This window comes from Pygocentrus nattereri, chromosome 5 (assembly GCF_015220715.1).
Source record: "Pygocentrus nattereri isolate fPygNat1 chromosome 5, fPygNat1.pri, whole genome shotgun sequence".
Lineage (NCBI taxonomy): Eukaryota > Metazoa > Chordata > Actinopteri > Characiformes > Serrasalmidae > Pygocentrus > Pygocentrus nattereri.
In genome coordinates this window covers 28,758,420-28,771,781 of record NC_051215.1, presented here as the reverse complement: position 1 = coordinate 28,771,781, position 13,362 = coordinate 28,758,420, and the positions used below count along the sequence as shown (strand labels likewise).

The following is a 13,362-nucleotide window of genomic DNA, read 5'->3' as shown; positions in this document are numbered from 1 at the left end:
TCTGTTTTGACTGAAAATCAAATAAATGGAGGGTGGTCTCTGACCACTTTGTCTCCATTTTTTTGATAACACCAGCCTAGTTCTTCCGCCACCAGACATATATGCGGTCCACTCACCCTCCACAAATTGGACATGGCAGCAGATGGGCAGTGGTCTCTATTTGTGCACCAATGAGACAGAACTAAAAGTCAGTGTTTTGAAGGTTAAGCTCATTTGCGAATTATGATCATATTTTTCTGTAGTTTTGATCAAGACATAGAAACTTGATCACGCTGAAAAACAGTGCAAGTGGGAAAAAAAGTGAAGCATTGAATTATATAGATGTATATTAATCCTACATGAATAAAACATATTACATAAACACTATTATTGCCAAATATAAGTAAACTAAAAAGCACTATACAGCTGTAATATATTGTATTTGTGAAAATCATGTCATATTTAAATACAATCCATTCAATTCATCACTCATTCAGCGAAGAAAGAGAGAGCAGATACTGAACATCCTGCTGAGAATACTAATATCATCCACATGTACCATTCTAAAGATTATACACATTCAGCAGCTTAGAAATGCAGAGAAATGAAAAGCGGCTCTGAGTGGATTTTAGATAAATATTTTAATAAGATTGTGATACACAACAACCGGCATACATTAAACCCAACATGACATACACCATCTGGGTTACATTATGCATATAATCTACTTTCCATCTCACCAAAGTTGTGGTTACCACAAATTCATTCAGATGGTGGTGGCACTGACATGATCTCATAACATTATTAATGACAAATTGTAGTGTGATTATCTTTAGATGTTAAAATTAGAGGGACTGTATGCTAATGTGTGTCCACACACACACGGCCCATTTCCCTGAGTCCGAGTGAGCCTCGGGTGTGTGCTGATTCATCCAAACCAGTGGTTGCCCATACACTCTCTGTTCCATTCCACCCGGCACAGCCAGCACCACTCGAACCTGCACTGCGCTCGAGGACACACCATGTGCATGCAGCCACCTGAGAACAGAACCACAGGACAACCACATCATCAGAGACAGACTACATTACCCAGCCTCCCTGCAGTCACTGCTGATTAGCACTACTAGGACTAGTACTACTAATAAAAATAAATGCCTTATTTATGTGGAACCTTTTATTTTGAGTCCAAAATATGCTGTATATGCTATACAAATTGTGCAACTATAAGCAAGAAGTCAGAAGATAAAGTATTATAAATTAAAAATTAAAGATGTAAAAAATGACATTTAAAAAAAGAAAAGCCAACAAGATGAGTGGCATTAAATACTGATTAAACAAACTCTCTTGACTCTTGTATCTCCAAAAAAAAGTAAATTTACAGGTCAAGAAAAATCTTTTAATGGAAGTAAAGAGAAGAAATGTATATTTTGGAGCATTTCTGTTGCTTCATTTATCATGAAGTTTTGACATAACATAAAGGGAAACTGCCTTTTTCAAATTGTGGCAAAAACTGAAAAACAACAATAGTGGAGATATGAGGTTCCGGCCCAACAGCAAAGACATACTACAACAACATTCAGAATAATACAAATGATATAAAAATGAATGATATGCTAAATGCACAGGCAAATTATCTTCCTATTAAATACTTTAAAGAGAACATGGCTTGAGATAATCATGACTACTGAACAGAAGATACTGAAATACAATCACAATAATGCAGAAAGAAACGACAATACAGATCTAGACAAGTCACTGACACGGGAACCGCATACACAATATAATGAATGTAAGAGGCTAATGCAGATTCTTAAAACATATGTTCAAAAGTATGAAGACACCCTTTCTAATGAGTGGATGTAGCTTTTAAAATCTCCATAGAAAAGCAAAAAGCTTTGCCTATAGAATGGGATGAAGCTGTCCTACATGAGCCCAAAGTCTCCATGATGAGCTGGAGTAACAAATCAGCCAACATCAGTACCTGACCTCACTAATGCTCACATGGCTGAATGCAATCAAACCCTCACAACAATGAGTACGTTTACATGCACTCTATAATTCAATCAGATTTCTGCAGTTATCTTAAGCAGAACTCTGATTACTGCCTGACCCATGTAGACCCAGAGTTTCCCCATTATCTGATTACTCAAGTGCATGTGAATGCGTTGGTCGGACTACTGACAAAATCAGATTTTCTGCAGTTACGGATTATTATGTGCATGTAAACACACTCAATGTTCCAACATCTAGTGTAAAGCCTTCCCAGAAGAGTAGAGGCTGTTACTGCAGGAAAGACAGGACAAACTCCCTGTTAATACCACTGATGTGAGAAGAAACTTTGGATGAGCTGGAGTCTACAGACTTTAGGACATACTGTGTGTAAATAAACCATAAAATACAGTTCCTCACATTCCTGAGTATATATTGAGGCTGTCGGAAAAAGACCTTGTATCTTTACTTTTTTTCTTTTTTCAGTTTTTGACCCAATTTGAAAGTACCTATGGTTTCATGATGAATGGATCAACACAAATGACCCCAAATTATTTGGAAAAAAATTCTGGTTCCATTGATTTACATTAAAATTAGAGTAGATTTTTTTCCTTCTCCTGTAAAGTTACCATTTTGGAGATACGAGGTTTTGATCGAACAACTGCGATATACTAATGCTGGGGTAGTTATATAATAATATAGTTATATAATAATAAACTTCAGTTGTAGCAGAAAGAGAGGAAGTCTTACCGTTTTTCTCCACAGGCACACTGCACTTGGGACACGGTCGAGTGGTCTCCTCTATGGTCTCCAGAGAGGCCTGCTCCCAGCGAGCTTTCAGAGCAGCTTCCTCATCCACCACATAACCCTGACATAGCACAGAAAAGAGCCAACCAGGACAATACGCAAGAGAAACAGATGGAAATAATGCAACTCACCCTCAAAGGAATCATCTGTGTGGGAGTAACAGTAATTACATTGTGTGAATGTGTGCTTTCTTATACAAGTTCACTGGTTTGTGGCTTAAATGTTTTACTGGAAAGGGTGAAGAAAAGCCACCCTGTGGCTTAATGATTCTCTTCAAACATCCCAGTTTACATTGACAAGTATAAAAAAAGAGACCGTCTCATGGAAAGCAGAATTTTTCTTGTTTTTTTGAAGAAGTGTAGGTAGCAATTTTATATTGTTAAAGTGTTTGGGTGATGCCATAAAAACTAGCGCATATATGCATTTAAGCACAATACAGAGCAGCCAATCAGAGGTTGTTTACATACAGCAGTCTATAAGACACAGTAACAAAAACAGCATGTTTTATACGAAGAGATAAAGACAGGTTAAAAAATTGCCAAATAAAAATGCCTCATGAGATAAACCCACACAAGCATAATCAACTTCAGGGTGAATATGTAAATAGATAGGCTATTTAACATTATAACAATTCATATTTTCTCAGCTTCATGTTGTGGCAAATTTGGCCTAAATAATGATTTAACAATATGTAAAAACATTATGAAAAGCATGCATATATATATATATATATATATAGAGTGTTTTATTGTTTTTTTCCCCAATATGTAAAGTCAGCAAATAAACAGTAAATGAGCATTAAGATGTGCAGCAGTGTGTTCTCTGCATGAGATGTGTTCATATTTTCACTTAGAACATCACCAAAATGTGTAATTTGATCAGGAGCGCCCAAACTTTTGCATATGACTATGTGGCTCCCAGCTCAGTCCTGATTGTGTTTAATTCACCCCAACACCCAAGGAAAGCCTTCAATCAAAACTTCATAGAACTTCATAGTAGCAACTAGAGATAGCAAAATACTATGTTATTACTGTATGTTATAAAATGAGCTATTTCATTTCACTTAAAACGAGCATCTAAAAGTAAGCCAACATGTTCAAATTAATCAGATGCTCAGGGCGGAGATGGGAACCAGTAGTATATCTGTTTGCGTGTCTGTGCCATTGATTAGTGTAGGTCGCATACCTGCACGGCGCCTCCTGCTGCTGGAGAATTCCTCTGCCTGCACTCGCCCTCATGATATTCCTCCTTACAGTCTCCACAGAACACAAACTGTACAACAATAACAAAACCAGGAACAAATTATGTAGTCATACAAAAGAAACAGGCACATGTGCAACACACACACACACACACACACACACACACACACACACACACACACACACACACACACACAGCATCAGCCACCTATTCATTAAGCATTTCCATTCGTTTGTACCATATCTTCCATATATTGGAATAACAGTGACATTATAATGAGGAACTAACTCATACTGAATTATGCAGTGACTAAAAAAACTCATCACATTTAGATTCTATTATAAATTAGCCTCTCTTTGCTTTTCAGTCCTTCTCTCTTGGAGCTTCATGAAGAGCCACCTGAGATGCTTTTTTAATGAGCACTTGATGACCGACTGTGACCACTCAAAAATATTTTTATAGTGTTAAAGGCATAAGATTTTTCGATCAAAACACATGGTATACAAAGATGCTCAATTTTTCAATACAATGTGCAGCTAAACATTACCAAGAGTAAAATACAGAATCATATTCATAAGTCACAACTAAATTTGCATTTAACTACAAGTTTACTTCTTTAGTTTTGTACTGAAGTTACAAGGCTAATAAGCAATGAAAGCTTATACTCCACCAATCAGCATCGTGCAAACTGTAAGCTGAATCAACCTCAGACAGACATGTCTGTATGTTTTCTGGCACTGTGTGATGTGTACCGTGATTTATACATGTAGACAAACGTCGGGGTGGGCAATATGACAATGTTTATTGATTAATGATGTCATATGTCATACTATGCTTGAACGCCACTGATCAACTGCCCATTTCTTTACAGCATAATTAGTCCAGTTTATTTAGTCCATTACATTTTTTTAGTGCTCATATTGCATATTGTAAAAATGAGTTGATGTATTATGACATTACAGGCATGTGCAAAAGTCTGGGTGCACCATTCAAATGGCATTTTGTTCATTTTCTTTTACTACTTTTATTACTTTCTTTTGTTTGTTAAGTTTCGTTTACAGGCAACAAAAAAGTGAAAATACCCAAAAACCTTTGCACAGGCCACACTGTATGTTTTAGTTTGTTTTCCAATGGGTTATAACACAGTAACTGTGCATCACTAGGTGCAGGGGAAAAAAACATATTTTCACTTAGAAAAGCAGCAAAATATCAAAACACATCATTTGATCGAGGCACCCAAACTTTTGCATACTTTTTTACATATTTGCCATAACATCCACCTTTAGACAAATGTATGGCGCATAGCTGGAAACAGTAATAGCAGCTTGCGGACTGAATTTTGTCTGTCCATTTTTACAAGCTACAGTACGTCAGAAACCCCATAAGCCAGTGAGCCTAAAGGCAGCAATAATCAACTCAGCCGGTGCAGCAACCAACAGCAACACTAGGGCGCAGCCTCGTGCCACGTTCCAACTGCATTAGGGCCGTTTAATGTGAAGGTCTACTACACAGGGATTAGAGTGTTCCTCTTATTTTTAGCTCCGCAGCACCTTTGAGGCGCAGCACTGATTTGGCACTTCTTCAAAGGTGGGGAGTGTGAAGTAGGGAAGCTCCCATTCTCTCTCTTTATCAGCTTGTTTATTTATTTATTTATTTGCATACATATGCTTTTTTTTCCCCCCGTCTGCAAAGGTGACAGATAGCGGCTCTCCTCTCGGGGGCTCAAGTCAGACATCTCTTTGTTTTCCTACTGCTTGCACAGCGACAAGGGGAAAAGAAAAATCTTTGACAGTCATTTTCTTCCCACCCTCGCTCACTCAGTCACTCATTCCCAGGATCACCCCTCTCTCCACTCTGAACACATGAATGAAAACAGAATCCAGTTCATCATCATCACCACCACCACCACCATCATCATCCTCTGCAGTCATTTCATCAGCCGCCTGTGGTGCCGGAGTGAAGAGGCGCTCATCTGATCGTTTGACAGTGTGGGAAGAAAAAGCACTTTGTAGTTTGGTTTGGTGCACGAAGCATTTTTAATGCTTTTAACATTTCCGCACGGTGGCGTGACGAACGGAAAAGAGAGCATCCAACTAGTGCACGCACAGACGTGGGCACGCAAAATGAAAGAGTGTAGATACAGATTTGATCTGCAATGCTTCTGTGTCCCAGCAGCCTTTAAAAAGAATCAGATCAGAGTGCGTGTGGATTATGAGGAGATTAGATCAGGTCGGATGCTAGCAGACTAATGTGGCTTAAATCAGAACGCTGGGGTGAAGTAGTGAAAAGGCTCTTCGAGAGAGTCTTCTCTGATCTCATCTCTCTTTCTCTCAGTCCTTTTCACTTTCATTCTCTCCATCCTTTCAGGAAACAAAGGCTGTCACTGGGGTGGCAGCCACAAGGGCACATAGGGCAATGTCACAATATTTATCGCAATCGTGATACATTACATTACAATATATCACAATACAACAGCATGCTTCATTAGAAGGAAAGCATAATTAGTCCGGATCAACTGGATTTAGATCAGATTAGATTAGGTTCAACTTCATTGTCATTCAGAGCCAATGAAATGCAGTTAGCATCTAACCAGAAGGGCAAAATACAGTTTTATTTACATTGAAAGCGCAGAAGGACGGTACAGTGGGTAAAAAAATAAGTAAATATCACTGTTGGAACAAAACATCATATCTCCAAAATGGTAACTTTATAGGAGAAGGAAAAAACATACTTTACTTTTAATGTAAGGCAATGGGACCAGAATGGTTTACAAGTCATTTTGGGCCATTTCCTTTGGTCCATCCTTCATGAAATGTACCCACAATTTAAAGGGCAGAAGGCATTTTCAAAATATGTGAAAAACAGAAAAATGCCAAATACGGAGATAAAAGGTTTTCTTCTGATAGCAGCGAAATGCAAGTATAAATATAATATAATATACACATATACAGAGTGAGTGGAGAGCGTACAATGAGGTAGTACAGTATGTCCTGTGGGAGGAGCATATGTAAAAGTAAGTACAGTAATTGTTGGTGCAAATATGAATAGTTCAGTAATACTAGGATGTAGAGTACAGTAACAGTGCAGTGTAGGCGATCTGGGGATCTTGACCACCAAACTTTTTTTTGGGGGATCTTGCTTTTCCAACTATGGGTTATTTAATGGTATTTTAAAAGAATCAGAAATATATGCCAGTGTGGTGATGTTCTTTTGTGCCTAGAGCTTATCTGTGTCAAGGCTGGGCTCGAGGGAGCTATCAGAGTCAGGCTCTACTCCAACTCTCTCTCACACACACACACACACACACACACACACACACACACACACACACACACGTGAAAACCTACCCACACATAAATTAGAGGGGCGACTATCACTCCAATTGACGACATTTCGACGCTTATTGACGATGAGGGTCTGTCTGGTGGGGGTTATTAGTTAGATTAGAGGTTTCTGTGCCTGGAGGGTATCTTTACGATGTTCAAGGCTGATGATATCAGGGGAACAGGGAGATGTCACGTACAACTTTAGGCTCCAATAAGTCTGTGCATCTCACACACACACACACACACACACACACACACACACACACAAACATACAGACACACACTTTTTACCTCAATTGTTTACATTTAATCTTTAGCTTTAGGTAGTATACAAACCAGGTATTACAATGTTCTTAGGTGTATTACATTGTATGTCTCCTGAGTGTGCAGTTGGGTTGTTCATCTCTGTAGGCCCTGACAAAGAGTGCTTGTCTTTCTGGCCAATGCTGAATGGGTGAAGAAGGTCACTTCAGATAAATTCTTTGGTAAAACCTTAGCAGGCAGTTTGGGCATGAGCACAGAGAGTTGAGACTTTAAGAGATAAGCGGGAACTCGGGAAGAAAGAGCGAACCCGAGTCCACGCTCATGTTTACTGGGGTGATGGGTGCCCTAAAGGCTCTCAAGCCTATTTTTCCATTTTATTTCTTTCTTTTTTTTACATTTTTCATATTTAGCGTGATTTTTCTGTCTTAATTTCCATTTTTCATATTTCCTTCATTATCATAAAAACTTTGTCCAGTGGTTTCATCCAACAAACTGGCAAAACTCCTTTTGGACTCAGGTTGGGTTTTTTACACCACAACGGACAATTTTTCCATTTTCACAATCATACAGTAGTGAGTGAAAGATACAGTTAAAGTGATTGTGTGGAGTTCAGCAGGGTCACAGCTTCAGGGAAGAAGCTCTTCCTGGGTCTGCTGAGTCCATGGTTAGGATGTGAAATTATTCCTTATTAATGCATGGGAATGAGTTCGTAATGCGTGGCCCCAACTTAGTAAGGCATGGGAATTGAGATAATTAATTTGTGGCAATGACTTAGTAAGGCATGGGAATGACATGTCTTACCAAGTTGTGGCCACACATTAGGATCTTGTTCCCATGCCTTACTAAGTTACTTACTAAGCCTTACTAAAGAGAAAAACCTCACTTACAAAAGGTGGTACAGTGTATGAATGCTACTAAAAACAATAAGCAGGGATTCTGTTTGACTGAATGAAATTGAAAACAACACAATACTTGTTTTACCTTATGAACTTTTTTGATAAACAAAATTGCTCCAGATGTTTCTTGCAATCGCACTTTAATTTACGTTGCTTTAAAATTGATCATTGATTGATGCAGTGTTTGTGCAAAGTGGTGAGCCTCCACCCATTTCTGCTCATCTTTTCCACCCAAGCATGACTGCATCACTTATTTAAGAATTTCACAGCATTTCTAGTCTTAAATTGCTAATGTCACAATGTTTTTGGAACACGTTGCAGGCACTGATTTAAGAATGAGTGTATATTTACAACAAAACAAATAAGTTGGTAAGATAAAACATCTTGACCTTGCATTGTTTTTGTTTAAATATAGGTCAAAGTGGATTCACAAATCACTGCTCTGTTTTTTTTGTATCTCACATACTGTCCAGTGCTTTTGGAATTGAGGTTTGTACCATTTTTCGTTGCATTTATGTGTTTTTAAAGTTGGCTCTATGCACTCTCTAGAGAGCCAGTGGAAAGACATGGTGTATTTTTATCTTACTTTTTAGATAAAAATAAAATGTGCTTCACATACTATCGTGTACTCATGAGATATTGTGTGCTGTCAGAAAAAAGCATACTGTAAAGGTATGTTTTGGTAACACTTTATTTGGAGAGGTCCTTTGTAGATGATTCATAAATTCTTAACAGATTATCAATAGCACATCAACAACATATCAGTGAAGTAGCAGTCGTGAAGCATCTGAATACACTGAAGTAAATATCTTGTAGACGTAACCCTAACCCTGGCCCTAATCCTAACCCTAATTCTTAACCTCAACCCAGAACCTAATAATCCTAACCCTCATATGCTTTTGATATGTTACTGAGAGTCTGTTGAGTGTTTGATTCATCTGAAAAGGACCACTCAAAATAAAGTGTCACCTATATTTTTGTAAACAGTGTAAGATGCAGTACATTCACTTTCCCAGAAAAAAGGTGCAAATTTGTAACTTTTCATAACATTTTAAAACAGAAAAGAATAAAAAAGACTGTGTAACACTTTATTTGGATGGTCCACTGTAGATGCTTTGTAAATGCTCAGCACGCCTTTAAGTAACATTCAACTGAATATCTATTAACTGAAACTGAACTTCATGTTCAGTATGAAAGATTTAGTTAAATCTATTCCTATACCTATACCTCCTCCTAAACCTAACCATAACCATACTGTTATTGATAATCAACTGAGCATCACCAACAAGTTTGTTAGTTATTTAGGTATCTGTAGAGCATCTATATACCATCCAAATAAAGTGTGACTAAAGATTTGAATCAAGACACAGTGTGGACTCAACACAACTTACAGAATATACCTGCAAAGAAATATGGAACAGTCTCTCTAAAGGTACTGAAAAAGCACCTGTAAGAGTTTCACCCCTGTGATTACAGGGGACCAATCCAAAGACAGTTCAGACACACAGACACACAAACATATATACATACACACACACACACACACACACACACACACACACACAGACACACAAACACAGGGGCAATTTAACATCTCCAATTAGCCTGAATGCATGTCTTTGGACTGTGGGGAGGAAACCCTCACAGACATGGGAAGAACATGCAAACTCCACACAGAAAGGACCCTGGTCGCCTGGCCAGGGAATCGACCCCTTCTTACTGTGAGGCCCATCCATCCATTTTCTAAGCCGCTTCTCCGTCAGGGTCGCGGGGGGGTGCTGGAACCTATCCCAGCAGTCTTCGGGCAAAAGGCAGGATACACCCTGGACAGGTCGCCAGTCCATCGCAGGGCAGATAGACAGACACAGACAGTCACTCACACACTCACACCTAGGGGCAATTTAGCACGTCCAATTGGCCTGACTGCATGTCTTTGGACTGTGGGAGGAAACCGGAGAACCTGGAGGAAACCCACGCAGACACGGGGAGAACATGCAAACTCCACACATAGAGGACCCTGGCCGCCCGGCCGGGGAATCGAACCCAGGCCCTCCTCGCTGTGAGGCGACAGCGCTACCCACCACGCCACCGTGCCGTTAATTTCTCATTTCTGATGTATTGAACAAAATGTCTAAAAGTACCATTTGGAGAGTTTGTAATGTTCCAATTCACATTGTATAAGTTTGTTTTACACTAAAGAAAAGTTAATATGGCAAGGGACTCCCTTTTGAACAGTATCCCGATGCATAAGAATGTTCTAAGCTAAAACCAAACCCTAGCCCTAATCTTAACCTCTTAACCTAAACGAAATTGGGGTTTTGTTCTTTCAGATTTCAAAATAAAGCTTCAAAAAAAGCTTCAGTTCTATTGGTGCTGATATTGTAGATAAGCTCTGGTTTTCTCTAGTTTTCCACCATAATGAGGGCATTTTGTCCTGAAAACGTACAAAACACATTCATAAATACACAGACACACATACATACACAGCTGTTGGTGTGTATTTGGATAGTTGAGAGGGCTTTTACTGACTTCTGTACTGCTGTAGCCGGCTAACACTACACATAAACATAACCTGACCCTAACCTTAACCACAGTAAACAAAGGCAATCTTTCCACTCATAAACAGTTGCTGGTGAGAACAGCGAGTTTTTTTTTTGTGAGGACCTGCAAAATGTTCTCACTTCAATGAAACTTTCATGTTATTCTATCATCATGGCAGCATTCAGTCCTCACAAAGTAATAAAGACAGGCTCACATCCCGACACATACACAGAAGCACAGTACCCAGGTGGGCACACAGTAAACAGGGGGTTATGTGCACTCACACAGCATCACAAAGCCTGCCTGTGTTAACACACTCCATTCACTCACAAATGAACACATCTCCTCAAACTGTCTTGCCTTTAAACACTCCATTCTCTCAGAGAGAAAGAGAGACAGAGATTGTGTGTACAGTCTCAGTGGTGGCATCAGTGGAACTGTGGACATCATCTCTATGTAAGCAATTAGCAATAAGAAACCAGTGTGTGGTCAACATACGGCCACCTAGACCTGCCAGAGCCTTTAAAATGTCTATGACATCAGGACCAACATAGTAATCCTTATTTTCTAAGGCGCTTTTTTGTAAAAATTTTAAAGATTGAGGAATCATATGGGCCTTTCAAACAATAAAAGATACATTTCAGTGTTTGAAGAACCCACTTGATAGAAACCCAAATTTTCCTCACTTTTCAAAATGGAACAGGCTGATGTTGTATATACAAATTCTGGAAATATTTGAAAATACTTCTTTTGTGACATCACAAAAACGAACACATTTACATCCTGTATGTATCCATATATTCAGCCCGTAGCAGTTCAGCTCTGTCCACTCAAGTTAAAAGCTGGGTTTCAGTACGAGGCACAATCCAGGACAGCCAATCAGAACAGAAGTAATTTATATATATCATTCATAAAGGCACAGTGACAAAAACAGCCTGTTTAATTCTAAGTGATAAAGAGAGGTTGGAAAATGAATTATGACTGCCTTTGATGCATAATTTAGGCAAACATCATGAGTGGAGCTCAGGAGAAAAATAAGACATGAGAGAAATATAGGATATGGGCCCTTTAAAACTGAAGGGGTAAAACTATTTCTTTGTGGTTACTAAGTTTAAAGTTATGATTAGGGTGACAGTTTATTTTGAGTGGTCCTTTTTAGATGAAACAAACACTCAACAGACTCTCAGTAACATATCAGAAACATATGAGGGTTAGGATTAGGTTCTGGGATGAGGTTAAGGATTAGGGTTAGGATTAGGGCCAGGGTTAGGGTTAGGATTAGGTTTTGAGTTGAGGTTAAGGCTAGGGTTAGGATTAGGGCCGGGGTTAGGGTTAGGTGTTGGTTGAGGTTGGTAAGCTTAGGTTTTGGGTAATGGAAGTAACATATTAACAGCACATCTACTTAATGTAAGTAATGTAGCAACAGAACATTTACTTCAGTGTATTCAGATGCTTCACTACTGCTACTTCACTGATATGCTGTTGAGGTGTTATTGATAATTTGTTAAGCATTTATGAATCATCTACAAAGGACCACTCCAAATAAAGTGTTACCCTGATTAGGTTTGGGGTTAGAAAAATAATTAATAATTGCACACATATAATACATGTTGGACATACAGAACCTCACGTCCTCATGCTGTATAAAAACAAACTGTGTATATCTGTGTGTCTGTATGTGTGTGTCTCATTGCAGTAGGAGAAGACCAGCTCCAATAAAGCCTTTATCTGTGGCAGGCAGACCCAACACTCTACGCACTGACTGCACCATCACCAGCACCCCGGCCAAGCTGACCTCACACACACACACACACACACACACACACACACACACACACACACACTGCAGAACCAGAGAGCCAGCACCATGTCTGACCATGAGATAACAGGGCTCTAACTCAAATGACCATTAATACAGACACGTGTGCACAGACAGAAACAATGAATCACTGCTCCTGCAGTAAAGCTCACATCTTCAGACAGTTACTTTGCCCAGAAGACTGTGTGGTCCAGAGGTTTTTAGGGCCAAGTGAAAAAATAATCATTTGCATAATTTCCCCCTTACACTAAATGTAGTTGATCTGACATGGCTGGTATTGCCATGTTTAGTTTTGCATATGGACCATTTTACCAAATTAGGTCAAACTGTTCAAAAAAACATCTACTTAAAAACAGTATCAACTAAAATTATTCAGATCTTAGATATTAACAAGGATTATGTTACAATCTACATAAACCCAAGGCATTAATAGACATAGTAATAAGCTAAGTATATACAAAATCATCACGTATGGATTACTACATTTCAATTTGTACTTAATTTTTATGTTGTTCTTAAAAAGAAATGTGAAAAAAAA

General features: G+C 38.8%; 1 protein-coding gene across 1 annotated transcript in view; it reads right to left on the bottom strand.

Moving 5' to 3' along the window:
- Positions 1-601: 601 nt before the first annotated feature.
- Positions 602-13,362, bottom strand: part of prkn (parkin RBR E3 ubiquitin protein ligase) — a 150,850-nt gene continuing 138,089 nt past the window's right edge. The window contains exons 10-12 of the mRNA XM_037538578.1: positions 3,961-4,047; positions 2,719-2,836; positions 602-1,017 (exon numbers count right to left, since the gene is read on the bottom strand). Of these exons, the coding sequence (XP_037394475.1) occupies positions 908-1,017; positions 2,719-2,836; positions 3,961-4,047 (315 nt within the window). The 3' untranslated portion in view covers positions 602-907. The remainder of the gene's footprint in view (positions 1,018-2,718; positions 2,837-3,960; positions 4,048-13,362) is intronic.